The sequence below is a fragment of the Channa argus genome, chromosome 14 (genome assembly GCF_033026475.1).
Source record: "Channa argus isolate prfri chromosome 14, Channa argus male v1.0, whole genome shotgun sequence".
Lineage (NCBI taxonomy): Eukaryota > Metazoa > Chordata > Actinopteri > Anabantiformes > Channidae > Channa > Channa argus.
The window spans coordinates 3,832,777-3,852,105 of record NC_090210.1 but is presented as its reverse complement, the minus strand read 5'-3'; the positions used below and the strand labels follow the sequence as shown (position 1 = coordinate 3,852,105).

The window sequence follows — 19,329 nt, the reverse complement described above, 5'->3', positions numbered from 1 at the left end:
GACAGTGATCCCCCGGATTTTTCTTGTCACAGCGAGTTTGTCGTTTCGACAAATGTGACAAATGTGTCAACAGCACTTGGAGGGATCGCAGCTTTTGCAGTCGTGGACTTCATGTCCCGCTTAGAATGAACTGTAATGGCTTTGGTGATCCCTGATTTTTCACGTAACGTCATCATTGGCTCAGAAATGTTATTGGTCCAGTATTTTGGTATATATTTAAATGTAAATCGCATTCATATAAGCCACTCTTTTGTATTTAGTGCAAAAAAGGCATTTTAACTTTAACTAACTCTAAAGGCTGAGAGCTCCTTGGGATGTGATCACTTTCTGAATCAGCTCAGCTCAAAAAGCACTTTTGGATGAGCACCGTGTCTCTGACGAGCCAAGGACAGTAGGGTTGTTGTGACTTGTTTATCAGGCTACTTGGCTTTGACCTGTAACCCATGGAAAAGCCTACCTTCAAGCACATAATGACCTCACTGATCTCCAGTTAGCTCCAGTATGACAGATAAACAAAGGTGTTTGCCCTAAAAGTTGGAAGTAAATGGCCCAAAACTGTACGTAGACAATTTGTTCTAGACACTTTTTAGCTGATTTCTATTATTATAGCTTTTGCATTATACATGTTTGTCAAACTCGAGGCCGTCATATGTCGAGAACCCATTTCTTGTCCAACCCATTTTAAATTTATACTGCACCGTCTCCATCAAAATTCTGGCTACTTTACCAGGAGCTTTTGCCCTCGTTAAACTATTTGCAGTGCACAGTGGGCTGGCCATTGTTCTGATAAACATTTACACCATGTATCAAGACTGCCAGTCACTCCTTTTTTCTGGGGAATGTATTTTAGGAGCCCTGAGCACATGTGCTTATCTGCCTGAGTGAGCCCAGAGTACACCATGTGAGGCTAACATACCAGGGCTTACTGCTGTCTGTCTCCCATCTGATGAGACTGAGTTGCTTCTGATCGGCGGATATCAGGCAGTGAAAGAAAATCAGACATTAGTAGTTTAAATGAACTTCTCATTGGTGGATGGATGTAGATTCGAAGGACCTAAGTGGCATTTTTATGTGAAGGTTTAAGCTATGGATTATTTCTGTAGATGACAGGTGTTTACTATGTTGATGATGGAGCTTTGTGCAGTGGTTTTGTGGCTTTAACTTTCATTGTGGAACATCTTGCTGTTTATCTGTGATTTATAGGGTTAGTTGCCCAGCAGGCTGACATACAAGTTGAGTTGAGTTGGTGGTAAATGATTTCCACTTTTTAGGGAATGTCAGTATGTGCAATATTTCAGACGTTAAATGCTGAAGTTGGAAGAGAGTAATGATCTGGTTCAGGTTAAAGCAGTGGCTTTGGCTCCGCTTGCAGTTTTGCAATCGTCAAGAGACAAAGCTTCCACGAACTCAATTTTAGAGACATTCCCCTGGAACCTAATCCCCCGTCTCTCAGGGGTCCACCTCCCAGTGAAGTTGGTTTGAATGTCTTATTTGCAGCCGTCGCCCCCTTTTGTGTTAAGAGTTCTTCTAGACAATATTGTGTGACATCTATTCTGCCCTCTCAGACTCTCACAAAGGTTTGGCTCTTTTTCAACGTTGCTGAAAGTGACCTGGCTTTCGCTATTCATTTGATAAATGGAGAAGTAGTGTAATTTGGTGGTGAGAAAGTACTTACACCGAAAACGCACACACAAACACACATGGAATTCCACACTCCCCTGACATCAGCCCTCTTACTGAATAGACATTCAGATACAGCCAAGCATGATGCTTGCGTGCATGCACGGATGATTTTGTGGGTACAAATTCAGTGCGCATGGCTTAACTGCGTCCTTCTATATAATGTAGTTGATTGCTGTTAAAAATCCACCCTGTACCGGTACAAATGTACATATACTCTGATATACAGTACAACTGGCACAATCGGCCCCTAAAGACAAGGCTGACAGTTAGGCAGGCTATGCTGACCATAGAGGTGATGTAAGTGTCTGACTTTAGCCATGCTGCCTGAGGCGCCAACCAGCCCAGCGGATATTTACTACTCCACTAGCAGCCACCTCGTGCTAGTTAGCAGCACCGCTCTGGCTTGGTGCGTACATCACAGGTGACTATTGGACTGTAGTTCCTTCTAATTCGGGAGCGCAGATGTGGAAGAGCTTGTAGGGGTTAACATGGGATCTTGTTATCTTTTCAATGCCTTTGTCATCAATTCTTACATGGAAATGCTAATCTTACATGGAAATGCCGTCGCTAATCACAGGTTTACTGACACAGGCATTGATGCAGTGGGTTGTGTTAAAGAGGAAGAAAGGGTTGTTTCATGAATAGCAGAAGATCCATCAGCCTACCTGTGACTGAAAGGCATCAGTTTAATATTAAAGCATTACAATAATACTGTGTTAGAGTATTCAGTTCAGTAGTATTGTTTTTTTTACAGGCATTTCTTTATCTTGCATTATGTTTAAGTGTTTCACTGACCATAAAAAAAATAACTGTGAAATATTTCTAATTTCATTACACTTTGTAGGTAATATTAGTGTACTAATTTAAGAAATTATGCATTCTATTGCCTTGTTTGAACGGAATTTTAATTTTTTTGTTTTAAAACAGACTATTCTTCCTTCATTAGGCTTTTACATTGGGACAAAAACTTAAGGAAAACATCATGTTTTCTGCAGCTACAATTCTTTTGTGATTCAGTGGTTCATTGTTCCCATATTACTAATTCTGTCATGGAGACAGAGAGGAGCACACCAGACTGCCCCTCTCCCCTTCCACCGCCCACCTGTTGCAAACAGACAAACAGTTGTACACTGCATTGTTTCAAACTGGAGGGCAACTGTTCCACCCCACTGAGCTGCAGCGTGCTCTGTCTAGCAGAGCTGATTCATCCCAACAGAAGGTGATGCCTCTGCTCCTTTGAAATGCATTCTTCTATTCTCACATCAGACAGTCAGATGCCTTCAATCTGTCAGGACTGTGGTCTCCCCTATAGATTTTCTCCTTTTGGCTCTGCTGTGACCTTTGTTTGAAATTTAGGATTAGGATGGTCAGTACCTGTGTCTTGACATCATGTGCTGAAATTGTTGTTATTGATATTAGATTGCCAGTTATGTCCTTTGTCTACACATTTGTTCTTCACATGATAGCACACTGTGCCCAATATTAGGGAATTTATTATAATTTTAAATTCAAGGATTATTCCAAAAAGGAACGGTAATTGTTTCAGACACTAAAATGTATGATTTAGAAGAGTGTGAGAAATTCCTAACCAGTCCACTTACAGTCCACTTTATTAGATCAACACAAAGAGATTATAATGGAAGAGATCCGTGTGGCAGGCACGACAATGAGTGTAACTGTGTAACTGGCAGTGTGTCACGCAAGCTGGCCTTTTTTTTTGGGTACGTGTTTAATAGTGCTCCATGGCTCTATTACATGAAGTGCAGGCATGTGTGAAATGAGTGCAGAACCACATTTCACACTCAAGGGTGCATATTTATCATCCTTGAGCTGTCACACACACAAAGTATGAAATAACTGTCAAGCGTCTTGACTTAATAGTACATACAAACACCCTTTAAGCATTAAATGTTAGAGTTCAACAGATTTACGAATGATGTGGGTTTGTGCAAATGTTGCTGCAGGTGCAATGAGAAAGAAAAAAATGTTAATATGCTGTTGTCGAAATGGTGCTTGGTCATGAGGGACGTGTTCGGCCCTGTTGTCCTGTTGTGTTAATTAGAAGGCTAGAAGAAATCTGGATACTTTACACCTTGTATATGTGACACTATTATAAGGGGTCAAGATTAGGAATTTGAGAATGGGCCAAAGTGGGTAGATGTCAAACAGTGTGGACATGTTGTAACTCAACCCTTGACCTTTTTGATAGCCATTTACAGCCACCTACACTAAACCTCTTGGCATAACATGCTTGTCTAAAGCCTGAGGCTGTTGGTGCAGGGAGGGGCAGAAGATGGCTCTGCCCAAGTGCTATTCCAAGTGTCTTTGCCACAAGCTCGTCAATCTGTTTCGTGTCTTACGCCACTGGAATCTTCTGCCGATGTGCTTAGCATGCCATCGAGATAGTTCATGCTCCCTCTAAACAATACGTAGGTGCTGGACATATTTCAAGAGTGTGTGTTTAGACTGGCACGACACATTTGGAGAGGTAGGCAAGCAAGGAGAGGCTCCATCATGGGCCAAGACTGTGCTGTCTGTTTCTGGCTGTGTTTGTTGGAGGTTTCACTCTGCTACTGGCAACAAGTCAGTATTAGATACCACAATGAATGGCATGATGTAGGAAATTTCGAATAAAAGTTGGATGCATGAGCTTTGTGCTACTCCCTGGCTCACCAAATGTACACTTTCCTATCAGAGTAAGAAAAAGTTATATTATTCTTTTGTGATATTTTTTATCTATAATTAAGAGTTTTCATGTCTTTAACATCAGAACAATCCTTCCAGAGTACAGTAGATAAAACACTGGACAATATAGTTACTTATCAGTAGACCTGCACTGGACATCGGTCTGTTGTAGTTCATCATCATCATCATCATCATCAGATGCTTTAGTCAAATTGTTGGTTAACTGTATTATTTAATGATACCCATCGCTGTACAGCAGTTCAGTAGTCTCCAAATTGCAACTTATGCATCTTTATCCATTCTGTAAAAAATACCTCTGGACACATTAAACGTTTCCTGCCTCCTCAGCTAATATAGTGGGTTTACGTTTTACATGTAATAAAAAAAAGGTAAACTAATGTAGTAATGTTGTTCTTTGTTAAAGGGGGGGATCTCTTTTAGTTGCCATTTTTCGGAATCCCTGACAAGTGGTGGATAAGATTTGCACTGCTGTGCTTTGTGTCAGTGACAAGTTCCTGTAAGCAGTGACATGCCCTGCTTTGGGTGCATTAGGAGGGAAGGGGAATGTGGCGCTATGTTTGGAATCTGAGATGGGTCCACATGCCAGCCAGCATGTCTCTAGCCACCCATACCCTTTTAACCCCCACCCCTCCCATCTCACCCTCTTTCCTCCATCCCTTAACGTCCCAGTCCATGTGAACCAAACTCCCTCCTGGTGCACATGAGACCCAACATCCTAATAGTAAGCAGCTCTATGGAAAAAAACCTTGCTTCTTATTTTAGCCATTTAACAGCCCAAATCCTGCCCATCCTGTTGCATGTGGGTGGGAATTGTTTTTCTAATTAATTTCAAAACAGACCACATTTAAAGTTGCAGTCAGAAGGACGACTCATGCCAGTGGTGATCAAAAGCCAGTTAATGACTCTTCAATGACTGCTCCTGATTTGCAGCCTAATTGTTGACAAACATAGTTAGGCATTGTTGACAAACATTAGAGAATAAGGCCATTTGATTCCAGCTGACCTCTGAACTCTCTCACAATCCGTCAAACTCTGCTACTCGTACTCGAGGCCTTTATTTTTCAGGGTTGTGTGAGAAAAAGCCTCGATAATTGTGGCTCCTTCTTGACACCAAATTTTACAGTCGATTTTTTACGGGGGGTTACTTTTGCTTTGAAATATTAACATAGCTAACAGAAACCTGAATGTTTCAAATGCCTGTTAGGGTTTTAATCATGGTGCTGAGGGATGCCAGGCGAGTGCAGGCCTGCCCTCATCCTTTTCAAAGACAAGACCATGGACATTTCTTTCACTTAAATTGCATACGCTTTCCATTCCACACTACAGTCGTGTGCACAGGGCACTGAAATTGCATGGGGAAAAAAAGTATATCATCCATAAGAAAAACAAGACAGGGGTGAGCTGGTCAGGTGTGGGCGAGGCCTTTTGTTGACACTGCAGGTGTCATGTGCAGATTGGTGTCACAGAGTGTATATTTCAAGCAGTGCCAAGTCCATGGCAGAACATAACAAAGCGAGCGTTGACTATCACAAATTACATTTTCATTGTACAATGTTCAATCGGGATGGATTGAATCGATGGCTCGTTGATAAAATGCAAAGCAAATATATTGCTCTGAGCATTATGAGCTTGACAGGAAACAATGTTTAGCATAATTTTCCCTTGTTTGACCTGAATAGTCTGATGAAAGGTGTAGATAGAACGTTCAGAGAAGAGACGTAGATCATGTGGCATTAACTAATGCCTTTTCATTAACTAGGCTGCACCTGCACCATTTTTATTGCAAATGTTGGTGAAATGTTTGTACTTTGTTGTGCGGCCACACCGACACTACTGAAGTCATGCAAGGCTAAACCAAACTCAAAACAGGAAGTGTCGGCCTTGTTTCAGTGCAATGGCTAAAGTAATTAGTTCTGCAGTGATCATTCGCAGTGATGCTGTATTATCAAGCTGAAGTTGTTCCCAGGCTTTCACAAGAAAGGAAACAAGAGTATTGTCAGCATTTCCGGCCGAGATTTGGCCTTACTTGCCCGAACAAAACATTTTGCCAAAATCCATTCACTGCAGTGACTGCCTTTTGTTTAGCCTGCTCTTTGTGTTCTGCTTTTTAGCTCTTCCATGTCGCGTATGTGCTCATCAAGTTTGCTAATTCACCTCGGCCTGACCTGTGGGTGTTGGAGCGCTCGGTGGACAACGGGAGGACCTTCACCCCCTGGCAGTATTTTGCACGTATGTTCCGACTCTTTCTTTTATTTTAGTGTTTGTATGGGTTTGTGCGAAACAATCCAAGGGAACATTGAAACTGACAGCTGAACAATCTAATTTTGAAATAAGTCCAAGGATAGACCTTGTGCACAAAGTGGCGAGTGCTTACATGCAGTAAATCCTTGTAGTTTCATTCTATTACAAATTACCTGAACTACATACTTGAAAACACACTTTGCTGTGTTGTCATATCTGAGTTATAATGTCTCATATCTGGGAGGCACTTCTCCACAGAGATTCCTAGGAGAGACTGCTGTGACTCATTAGATTTGTTTTCCCTAAGATATTGCTTTCATTTTACCAAGTTAATGTTTATTTAGGATCTTTCTTGAGTTCAGCGCAGACTCCACTTCTTCAACAGCTCTCATGATTCATTTCCTTAGGTGCTAAGGCTTTGTTTCCTTATTTCAATACTCAGTTCACTATTACTCTACTTATATTTTTTTTCCCTCGTTAAAATAACAATAGCACAGAATCATACCCGGTAATTAAAGACATTTCACCTCCCACAAATACATTTTCATATTTTACAATCCATGTGAATCTGTTTAATGCTATATTTATTTGCTCTTTGCCTCCTGGATTTCTTGTGCAGCATAATTTAGGACAAGGTGCTGTGTTTTTGCAGCTGCCTCTTACACATACTGTAGGATGTCAGAGCTTAAAATGTGTGACTGTTTCATATTCATTGGCAATAGAAAATAGTTTGACACCTATTTTATCTATTTATTTATTTATTTTGAACAGATTCAAAGCGAGAATGCATTGAAAGGTTTGGAATGCACCCCAATGCTCGTATATTACACGATGATGACCAGATCTGCACCACAGATTACTCCCGTATTATACCTTTGGAAAACGGAGAGGTAATAATATCACATGAAGTAGTTAATAAACCAAACCAACCATTTTATGTGGTATCAGAAACGACCTGTGAAAATTATTTTTGTTGTCCAGATTGTGGTGTCTCTCATCAATGGTCGGCCAGGCTCCAGAAACTTCACCTACTCACCGGTTCTGCGAGATTTCACAAAGGCCACCAACATCCGCCTACACTTTCTCCGCACCAACACCCTGCTGGGCCACCTTATCTCCAAGACACAGAGAGACCCCACTGTCACACGCAGGGTGAGACACATACTGTACAATCCTACACAATGTTGGCGCTTTCATGTTTCCCACTTGGGCAAACTGAATTTACAGCTCTTCGCCGCCTGCCGTCTATCTTCCTTTTTGCTGACACTAATACACTGACCTGCTCGCTCGTGTATACACATTCATTCTCACCGAGGCCCAACGCCAGATCTGTCTGTCCAGTCATCACGGTAATTCCTTTGGCAGAGATTGCCAAGGTTGGTTTGGACAGCTCCCATAGACTGCAGGTGCAGAATATTGCACCTCTCTTTAAAACAGGGGAATACTGTATGCTGTATGTTAATAAAAACCTGTTGTGTCAGAGCGTTGAGGTTGAAGCCTGTGCCTCCTCTGCTATACTTGTAGTAAACTGTAAAACCATGTTATAATTCCAGAAATGTGTCCTGTGAATTCATGATAAAACCAGCTATTTGACATAATGACAATGAATCACTGATTTTAGCTTTTTCATATCTGATTCATATCTTATCTCATTTTTATGGTGCACTGATTCACCCCATAAAACTAGCCCTGGATCATGGGTCACGGTTTAAGTTTGTTCTTGTCGCCGTGTGTGACTCACTTCTGCTGCCATGGAAAGCCAGATGTTCTGGTGCAGGTGACATGCCTGAGTAGCTGATAACACAGCTGATACCTTGATGATGACATTTTTGTTACTTGTTGACAGTACTTTTATAGTATCAAAGACATCAGCATCGGTGGACGCTGCGTTTGTCACGGACATGCACAGTTGTGTGGAGGGGTGCATAACCAAGACCACCCAAATAGGTAAGAAATGCTATTCATCATTAGCAGCTATGTTGTTGTTAGACCCCTATCTAAATATGATACAAGACATAATATATGTGGTAAGTTCTGGGGGAACGGGTTTTATTCACTCATTAATTTTCCCGACTTTGAAGTTGGGATGAAATACATTTCATTTGTTTATTCATAACAGAGCTGAGTTCTTTCTGTACAATGGTATCCATTGTGTATGACAATATGCTATGATGAGGCAAAGACCGCAGAGATATTGCCAAGTAGTGATTTGAGTGATAGTGAATTGTTTCTAAACTAGTACAGTTGCCTCATGTGTTTGTGCAATGACATCAGCATTTAAAAAAGAAACAGCACATTATTTTTGTTACTCTGAGGACTGGGTGTGACATCATGCATTCCTGGTAAAAGGAGAAGATGTGACTGTGGGTGCTCCTTTGTATTTTCAGCACTTAAATAGAATAACACATCTCAGCTAATTGTGTGGGTGTAAAGCATTTAGCTGTACTGTTTTGATTCTGTCTCATTGTTCTCATCCATGCTGTTTCCTGATGTTCCACGGAGCTGTTTTCAGTAAAAAGAAAAGTTCTGATCTTCTACTTAGCCATCACCAAATGCCAGACATTTCATTGAGGTGGAAACAGAACTAAAAAGAGCATAAATGTTAGGATTTCTGACGTTGTCTCAAACATGAATCAAAATAATTGTAGTGCTGCTTTGTCTTAACTGGATGAGAGAAAAAACATGTTTGCAAATACATAACATTATCAGGTGATTCTAGGTGATATACTTTTGTGTTTACAGCTTGTCTGCTACATCCCGTTTGGGTGAAAAACAACAATTATTTCTGTTCTTGTAAGTTTTTGTTTTGTGAGCTCTGAGTATGATATAAGTATTGGTGTTCCTAAATTCAGTCTCATCTCCTGACATTAGACTTCAGTGCGAGTGCCAGCATAACACCTGTGGTGAGTCATGTGACCGCTGCTGCCCAGGTTTTAACCAGAAGCCGTGGCGCGCTGCAACTGTCGACAGCCCGAATGACTGTCAGCGTAAGTTTATATGTATAATTGTTCATTTGATGAGTTAAAAAAAAAAAAAAAATCACACTTTGTTACTTCTCTTTGTTGCTGGCTCCTTGAATTCTAACCTCCGTAGGATTGACTGAAGTGTCCTCTAATATTTAAGCCTTGTTGTCGATGCCCTGATATGGTATTGTAGAGAGCCTCAGTAAAGAGATGAGAAGACATTCCTCATATGGTATGTGTGATGAACAGCACAGTGCACAACTCGCTCAAGATAGTTGCTTTTTGTCTTAGCCAAATAGTCAGCTTGCTAGCCAGGCCCGAGCCAGTCTAGATAGTCCCAGATGCAAGCTTATTGGTGAGCCATCCAGCTGTAGCAGCTGGAATCTAATTGCTTTGGACTGTTGACAAATTCTGCCTTTCTGAAATATGACCTTATAGCAGACACAAAAGCAGAAAGACTTGTAATCCAATCAGTGCACTCAAGCAGTGGAAATGCACCCTAACCATTCATAAACATTAATGAGACACAAGGGTGGTATACAGGAAGAACATGTGCTGCCTTGTTTACTTTGGGTTTTATAGTTTCTTTTAATGCTTAACAACTATACTTAGATATCTTTTTTGAAGAATGAGTAGCTTAAAGTGCTTAAATACAGATGGGGGAGTCAGAGATAATTTGCAGAGGCATATAGACTAATTCTGTGTGTTTGTGTGTCTGTCTCGGGGGTTTCCTCCTCAGCCTGCCAGTGTTTCACTCATGCCTTTGACTGTTATTACGACCCAGAGGTGGAAAGAAGGAGAGCAAGTTTAGACACCTTCGGCAGGTATGATGGAGGAGGAGTGTGCATCGACTGCCAGGTATGAAGTTTATATCAAGTCTAAACTGATTCCCGTGTATGTGCATGTGTGTGGTTGTAGGGGTGGAGGGTGTAAAATGAAGAAAAATTCCATGTTGCCTGTCTATATATTTATGTAGTCCTCTGGGGAACATTGCATACTGCATCATTTACTCTGCAGCATGTGCAAATGGGTTGATGGGGGCAAGACCACCTTTTTCTGGCTTTTTTTCTGTTGTCAGAATAAAGTTAAGTGTATTCTGGAGTATGATGCAGAAAAAGCTGTTTCCTTTCAAACACAGCTTACATAGTTAGGCTAAAACAGTAAAGTAAAGCACAAATACATGAATAGGACAGAGAGAGAGAGATTCTGATATACAGAGTAAAGAGGACTTTATTGATCTTCACCTGTGTTTTCTGTCTGGCACCAATTTTCAGTTTTGCATGAATGATGGCTCATACTTTTGTGTTCTTCTTAGCACAACACTGCTGGAGTAAACTGTGAAAGGTGCATTGAAGGCTACTACAGACCTTATGGAGAACCCCCAGAGTCTCCCACTGGATGTATATGTGAGTCACTTTCTCTGTGTTTGTCCTGTTTTTTACTTTGGTTGATTGTTTTGATGCTGGCTTATTTTTTGTCTTTTTTGTTAAAGGATCTGAGCGTTTTTGGGCTATTCAGAAACACCATGGAAATGTTGTAGATGTGCGTAGATATATTAATTTTAAAACTAGAGAGCTATGAATCTATTGGACTGTTATTTTTATATTTGGATGAATGTGGCAATAGATATGGCTTTAAATAGGTCTGATTTGTGTCTGCTGTTTTTCTTGCTTATGAAAAAGGACCTCAACAGTTATGAAAATGTCCAGAGAGACTAGGGATGTGTTTGATATTAAATAGATAGATGTCAATGAAAGGCTCAACCAAATTGTGTATTGGGATAACATGCTTAGTTTCTCCATTTTTTTCTGCATCTTTATCAAATGTAGTGGTGGTCTAATAAATAGAGAAGCGAGCCCTTATCAACACCAACACGAACCCTTGAGCAAGGGTTTAATACCAACTGCCCCAGTGGAGCCGCTCAGTGGTCAGCATGTCAGACGGTGGTTATACTGGTCAGCTATTAGTTGTGTAACTGATCAGGGTCTTCTGAAAAAGTGAAGCTACACTGAATAAATAATGGTTCAGATAATATGAATGAATGAATAAAGAAATAAAAGAAATGACATTATGGAAATGTTTGCTTGTGTTGGGTTGAACTTTGCCCTCTGTCAAATTTCCAGGATAGTTTGGGAAGTAAGTAATGTCTCAACATGTAGGTATTTGATTTAGAGTGTGTATCACTTATACACAAAACAAAAACAAAACAAAGATTCAAAGACAGCATCGGTCTCTTGTTTCAGACAGACACAAATGGCCCCATTGCATAATCACCACTGGCACCACTGCTTGTATTATTGCTAAACTGTGGTCTCCTTGTGTTTACATTACTTCAAATGGCCCATGACTGTTCCTTGCTGTATAAATAGCTGCCAGTGGTGTTTGGACATTAGAAAGTAGTGAAATTAAACTGCTTGCCCTGAGCACTTTAAAAAGTACACCTTAGGATTCGCAAGGCTTAGCAGTGGAAGGTGTTCATTCTGGCAGATGATGTATGGCTGCAACTTTTTTGTTATAGTAAATGCAATACATCTTTAGATGTTAGTCAATATGTGTACATATCTGTTTATTTGTATTCATATTTTAATAAAATGTGATCCCCCCCAGCCTGCAGGTGTGATAAATGGACTACATCTGGCTGTGAAATGGGTTCTGGAAGATGTATCTGCAAGCCACAATTTGCTGGAGAAAACTGTGATCGCTGTGCTGAAGGATACTATTACTACCCTCAGTGCATTCGTAAGTTTTATTTTGATGAAATCAAAGGTTGGATTCTACCTATTGTGGAGATGGATAAGTGAATGTCTGGGTTGTTTTGTGGACCAAGGAGTCATTTAGTTGAGCAGAGTACATCATTTGTGTGTATGGCAAGAGTTAAGCCTGTAACAGCTTCAAAAATATATAGATAATAGCTTGTAATAAAAGTCAGTTTGTAAAACTTGACTCACTCTTTGATGGCTGGAATCAGTTTCATGTTCAGCCTTTTATAAATCTGTTTCCCACTTGAGGTTTTTAGACAAAGCTTATTTTAAAGTTGTAACCATCATTGCACATTCACATGTCATACATCTATCTAAAAACAGATACGGGATAGAAACACAGAGAGTTTGTCCATTTTTGACTGAAAAGTTCTGTGTGTGAACTTGTTACAGAATTCAACGTCTGTGTGCTCGATATTTAGATGAAGATTGAACTAAAATGACTTGTTTTCTCAAAGGGGGCACTTATATTAAAGTGGCCTCAGAAAAAGTTCAGGCCCTTTCACATGGATCTTAGTTTAACTAAAAATAAAAATTCTGTTTTTGCCTGCAATGTTTTAAAAAACAAAAACTGACATTAGTTGTTTCGTGCTGTTGCACTTTAGTTTGTGATCATACATCATGTTATCTGCATGATCATCACATTACTTTTCTAGTGTCTGATTTGGCACATTGCATTGACTGGACATAGTTTAGAAATGCACTCCCTTGTATTGTAGGTGTCTACCTTTGCAGAAGTGTAATTGCTGCAAAGAGAACTTTTAAATGCATTAATTCTTAAAACATGTTTTCACTGGGACAAACTAGAAGTTTTGTCCAACACAATAAAGTCAACAACACAGTTTGAGTTCTTTACTTTGCTTTGTTCTGAGGCCACTCACTCTAAGAGATCATAAGATGCCTCCCATCTTATTTGAGAATTCAATGTTCTTTTTCCCTGATGATTTATGGTAAGACAGTTTTCCATGAACTACAAGGTCAGTGGTTTGATTCCCAGTCCTGGCTATATGTCAAAGTGTCTCTGGGCAAGACACTGAACCCCCCAACAGCCCATTCAGTCCAAGACCGGTAGAAATTGGGGAGGGTTGCGTCAGGAAGGGTATCCGGCATGTGCCAAATCAACATGGTGACAATGAGCCCTGAACTCACAGGAGAAGCCGAAAGGACAAAAATTTTTTATTTTTTATTTAATGATGATTTAAAAACACTTAATCTAAAACTTTCATATTGTAATGGTTAGTTCTGACATATCCTTATACAAATCAACTAATCTGTAGCCTGCCAAAGGCCTAATATTTCTTATGTCATATAAACTTGAAATTAATTGTGCACTGATAAATCAAGACGTGGCATTTTATAAACATTAGATTTATTACGCAAAGATATTTTTTAAAACTTGGTCTTAAAACTTGATCTCTTGTTTCTTCAGTTACTTAGCACTGACAAACTAGTCTAATCATGCAGACGCATTCATTGTGAGGCTCTCTGGGTTGCAAGACATGTTCATACGCTCTATCAAATCCCTACAACAGTGGCCGATAGAGAAGAATTATAGTTGCCATGCTGAATCACAAATGTCTGTTTAAAAACAATATCTAACTATATATAAATTGCGAAAAATGAAAAAGTTACTGAGCAGACCAAACCAGGTGAGGTCAGCAGCTAAATTCTTTTTCAGACCTCAGTGTGGCTCTAGGCAAAAAAGTTTAAAGAATAGTTTGACATGTTGGAAAATAACGCTTTTAGGTAAGAAGATTGATGAGACTCTGGTGTCTGTAATGTTATGACAAAAATGTAGCTGCGGGAAAGTTGTGGTTTTACTGGGGTTATGTGCTAGATTATATCTTGGCTGGAAGAGGTTGCCAGAAAACCAGCATTGCCATTATTGGAACTCAATATTGTTCCCAGCATTCAACATTCTCCTTAGACAAAAGGGCAACATTGTGTTTTGGAAGCTTTTGTTTAAACATTAACACTTACTATATTATTTGTATGGATTAAACAAACAAGATACAATATGTTAATCTTTGACTGACTTCTGTTTCTTATGGACAGAGCAGAGCCAGGTAGTTTCTCCTATACTTCCAGTGGGTTGTCAGCAATTTAGGTTGGCATCAGGTTAAATTCCCAAATTTTCTTTAATATCTTTTGCCTTTAAATTTACTGGGGTCTTTTATATGTGTTTCCTTTAATTCAATAAAACATTGTAGTAAAAGGAATTTAGTAAACAGTGAGATAAATAAATTTGACACTTGAAATTTTAATTCATCAGTTTCCCATCACTGGATGTGTTTTTTGTGCTTTTCCTTTGCAATCAGGATATCCCATATACCCGGCCACAACCAAATCTCCTGCAGGTCCCATTGTGGGTAAGTTCAGTAAACAACATTTTACAGTGTCTCATACCACGGTTTAGCTTGAAGGACATTTATAAGCAATCGTTTACAATGCTGTGTCTGCTGAACCTTTTATTTTTCCTATTCTTTTTCCTTCTCTCTATCAAGGGCCCACCCAATGCCCTTCGGGTTATTTTGGCACACACAGCTTTCAGCACACCTGTGATTAAGTCAAACCTAATATGTTGTGTCATGTCTAGTATGTGTTTACATGTCAATGGTATGTTAACAGTTTTCAGTGGTGCTTTATGTTAAAAATGTGTTTATAGCATGTATAGGTGTGACAGTGCAAGTTTCTTCCCACCTGGAAAAAAAGGCCTTTAGAGAATCATTTAAGGCTGAGTCTGACAGTGTTAAACATAAAAAACAGGGTCTACATAGAGGTCAGGTCCTTTTTGTAGATCTTCTGAAAACAGATCTGACAGTATATTATGCTTGGGTTTAATAGGATGGTTAAAATCCTGGAATGTAGAATACTGGTATAATATATAATGAATAAATCTTGACAGTTTTGCATGTTTAGCAGTCTGATGGCCTTAAATGATGATGGCTATCAGTGGGGATTTAGGTTCAAGTGGTCTCTGTCCATGATAGCATTACTCAGTTGGGACTTTTCAATGAGAACTAATCAGTCTATTATTAGTTGTAGTTCCCATGCTAAATGTTCTTTTCTGGTTTTCTCCAAGCTGGTAAACCTATTATTACTAATATGGTATTTTTATTAAAACTATCTAATGACTTGTTATAGAATGAAGACAAACACAGACTTTTCTTTAACTTATCTAATAAAAAGTCGTTTTTTTAGCCTGCGAACTGACTGAGAAGTAATTTAATCAGTAGCTCGTAAAAGTTCAGCAGCACAGAAGAGTGTGTGTCTATTCACATTCCGATACCAGGCAACATGTGGGCACCAGTGTGGCCATACACGTGCCACAATAGCTGGACCAAACAAAGAGCTCAGACTCATTAACTAAGAGGATTCAAGCCTCAGCTGTGTTATTTAGTTGAATTTCTATTAGTTAGGATTTAATTACTTTCATTGCTAAAAAAAAAACATTTGTGTGTGTTTGTGCACAGAGTGTATATGTGACAACAGAGGGGCAGTGGATAAGGTGTGTGATGCCTCAGGACGCTGTCTGTGCCGTGAGCATGTGGAGGGGGAGCGATGTGATCACTGCCGACCTGGATTCCACTCCTTTCCCCACTGCCAGGGTAAGAAACAATCACCTCACACACTGAGAAGCACAACATCAAATACAAACTTTTATTTTGAAGAATATGATCACAATCTCTTAGAATGTAGACATAAACAAAGGCAGGAAAAGAGAGTAAGTGGGGATAGATTTCCACAGTGTGACCACTATTGATATTTGGAAGTAATTGTAGATTGTTGTTGTGCAGAGACTTTGGACAGTTTCCCCTGTATGCTTGTGCTTTATCGTTACACAAAAGTGTCTTTTGGTTTGGACGAGCCTGCTCACAATAGGTTTTGCAGCACATCCCCTTTAAGGAGGGCAGTTTCTTAAGTGTTTTAGGATCATAACTAATGTAAAATAAACAACTATGTCCTATTACTTTAATTTATTTGTTACAATAGTTTTGAATAGTACCTGTATTATATTTTATTTGAAATAATCATTTGATGGTTCCATTTTTAAATTGGGTTTTGCATAGTTTTGAGTGTGCCATCAGTGCTATAACAATATAGTGAACTCTCATATATTAGTTTGTAGAGAATAGGGGGTATTTAACTATGTAAAAGTGCAAAAGCAGCAGCTCATACCGTATTTTCTTTCCTCTAGCATGTCTCTGTGAAGGGGCTGGTGTGGCCGACCATGTCTGCAGTCCAACTGGATATTGCATTTGCCTCCCCAACTATGAGGGGCAGGAGTGTGACGAATGCGCACCAGGCTACTATGGATACCCAGACTGTGCTGGTGAGTGGGTTTGATCCCTCTGCGTTCACCAGTGTGATTATGATAGATAAACATGTGACCTCTGCTGATCTGAGGGCTGATGGAAAAATGTTGCTGCTGCTTTCGCTAAGCTGACTGTGGCCTCTTCTCATGACTCTGTAGAGCAAACATCCTCATTCTCCCACAGTATCCCAATATACCCTACATTATCACACACATTGGATTAATTTTACGTTATCTGCATCAAAACACAGCGAGCCAGCCTTCTTACTTATAGGGAATTTAAAGGAATCTGGAAAAAAGTCTTTTTAAGATTCAGCCAACCCTAATGAGGCTTGTATTAAAATTCAATTTTTTCCTGTCCCCCAGCATGTCAATGTTCACGTGAAGGCTCACATGGCAACGTCTGCAACAAATTGTCAGGTCAGTGCCTGTGTCTCCCTGGAGTAGTGGGCCAGCAGTGTGACCGCTGTGCCTCTGGACTCAGGTTCCCCCAGTGCTCAGGTAAGCACATTACAGTAGATATCATCATACTCGTAACGGCACTTGGTTTTACTGCAAGCAGCAGTTATTATTTAAACCATTAATATTCTCGTTTCAGCTCCTATCAGTCAGTGTAATTCAACAGGAACTGAAGTTGTTGATCCCCAAACGGTAATCAGTTTTTAATAAACTTTAATTTTCTACCACAACCATGTGTTGATGAAGTTGTTTTTTACCTTGATAATAGAAGTGGTTACAGTCTAAGTGCAGCAATGGTCCTTTGGGTGTGGAACAGTCCTACAATTGATAACACAGCTGCCAAAAGTACATAAAGCGGATTTTACAAGGAAGTGTTTTTCCCGTGAAATGTAAATGTAATTAAAAAAAGGAAAGGGGCTTTCCTTCCATTTGGAAGAGGAAGGAGAAAGCCACAACATGAAGCCATGGTCAGCTAATGCAGTGTTGCTGGAACTCCACTTTCTTCCTTTTAAATATCCTGTGTTTAAAAGAAAGTACCAGGGTCATACTTTAGTCATGATTATATTTATCATGATACAAAGTGCCGGTGTTTGTGACAGACCTCAGTCTATCTAATTAGAAAAAACTGATAATTATTGTTAAAAAAAAAAAAAAAAGCCTACATAACCTGGCTTTCAACGACAGATGCTGTACCAGTCTCAACAATCCTTTTACTCCTGTTTCAGGGCTCCTGCCACTGCCTACCAAACGTAGAGGGGACCCAGTGCAACAAGTGTAAACCTCTTTACTGGAATCTGGCTACAGAAAACCCCCATGGCTGTGTAGGTAGGTGACCCAAAACCAGGAAAAAACAGAATAATATATTTGACTTAATTTTCTAAACAATGTCAAAAGAGATCACTGTATTAAATAACCAGTAAACATTTGACAAGGTACTGATATGGGTCCTGGCACCTCTTATCCAGAGGATATGTCAACATGCCCCTGTCAACAAGATCAGAGCTGTCTTCCTGTCCCACAGAGGGAAGCTGAGGATAAACACGTTAATACAGGAAAATTCCTGTTAACTGCTCACAGCGTGGAGCTGCAAGTGAACTGGACATGAATTCTATAACCATCCAGTAATCACTTAGCTACTGGCACATTAAAACTATATCTGGACGCCTGCTCTGAGAAAGTAATAACCCAAAAAGGATCCACTGGAAATACTTATTACCCACCCAGTAAGGGAACAGCTTCAGGCTTTGTCCAGATACCTGTCTTATGTTACAGTTCTACTCTCTTGAAAGAATGTTATCACTGCCACATTGCCTGAAGACACAAGAAGGGGGGAAAAAGAGCTTTTAATATCCTAAGAATGCTTCTGGTTGAATGTGGCCGGACATTAAGAGAACCTTCTTTCACTGGGTTGAAAGCAAACCATGGCAATAAAGCTTCCCCTGGACCTTTGATGTGCAGATCTGTAAAGATCGGAGGGTTTTATGCTGCGGTATTTCAACCATGAAAGTGACAAAACCTTGTAATCAGGGTCTATTCATTGTAGAGCCCCTTTAACATTTTCATAACCTCTCCCTGCTCTCTTTCTGTGGCTTGCTCTCATACCAGAGTGTCAGTGTGATTTGAAAGGGACTCTGAGTGGTGTTGGAGAGTGTGAACAGGTGAGGGTTTCATCTCTACCTCCAATTTTTTTTGCTCAACCGCAATATTGTAACATTAATCTTAATTATGCTTTTTTTTTAAAATAGAAAAATGGTCAGTGTTACTGTAAGCCCAATGCATGTGGACATTTATGTGACAGCTGTAAGGATGGATACTTCCTGCTGCAGAAAAAGGATTATTTTGGTTGTCAAGGTACGTTAGCTTATTTTCCAAGGTTCCAGCAACACATCTCACTTGCATGTACTTCATCTTGTTACAGTAATGCAAAGAAACTGCAGGTTGAACACCCACAGAAAGGCAGGGATGGATATTGTAAGTAAACGTATACCGATCAGGCATAATATTGTGACCAACTGTGAAATTTATTGCAATCCAATACACCTCCCTCATTTTAAATGGAGTGGCCAAAACATTAGAACCCACTCTTTTTGTAATTCACTCCAGCACGACTCCACTACCCACTTTGACCTCAATAATAAACACAGGATTAGAATTATTGCCTTTCTGACAGTTTCAACCTAAAAACTGAGACATTCTAACCTTG

General features: G+C 39.8%; 1 protein-coding gene across 5 annotated transcripts in view; it reads left to right on the top strand.

Annotated features, from left to right (window-relative positions):
- The window catches only part of LOC137098539 (laminin subunit alpha-3-like), a 49,788-nt gene that overhangs the window by 3,047 nt on the left and 27,412 nt on the right, over positions 1-19,329 (top strand). For 3 of the 5 annotated variants that reach the window (XM_067474857.1, XM_067474856.1, XM_067474859.1), the window contains exons 3-18: positions 6,501-6,618; positions 7,402-7,520; positions 7,612-7,782; positions 8,477-8,577; positions 9,502-9,617; positions 10,333-10,451; positions 10,909-10,999; positions 12,201-12,332; positions 14,671-14,721; positions 15,826-15,960; positions 16,551-16,685; positions 17,034-17,168; positions 17,266-17,318; positions 17,852-17,951; positions 18,732-18,784; positions 18,872-19,097. In XM_067474857.1, the coding sequence (XP_067330958.1) occupies positions 6,501-6,618; positions 7,402-7,520; positions 7,612-7,782; positions 8,477-8,577; positions 9,502-9,617; positions 10,333-10,451; positions 10,909-10,999; positions 12,201-12,332; positions 14,671-14,721; positions 15,826-15,960; positions 16,551-16,685; positions 17,034-17,168; positions 17,266-17,318; positions 17,852-17,951; positions 18,732-18,784; positions 18,872-19,097 (1,855 nt within the window). The remainder of the gene's footprint in view (positions 1-6,500; positions 6,619-7,401; positions 7,521-7,611; positions 7,783-8,476; positions 8,578-9,501; positions 9,618-10,332; positions 10,452-10,908; positions 11,000-12,200; positions 12,333-14,670; positions 14,722-15,825; positions 15,961-16,550; positions 16,686-17,033; positions 17,169-17,265; positions 17,319-17,851; positions 17,952-18,731; positions 18,785-18,871; positions 19,098-19,329) is intronic. The other 2 variants (XM_067474858.1, XM_067474860.1) reach the window with 1 other exon arrangement.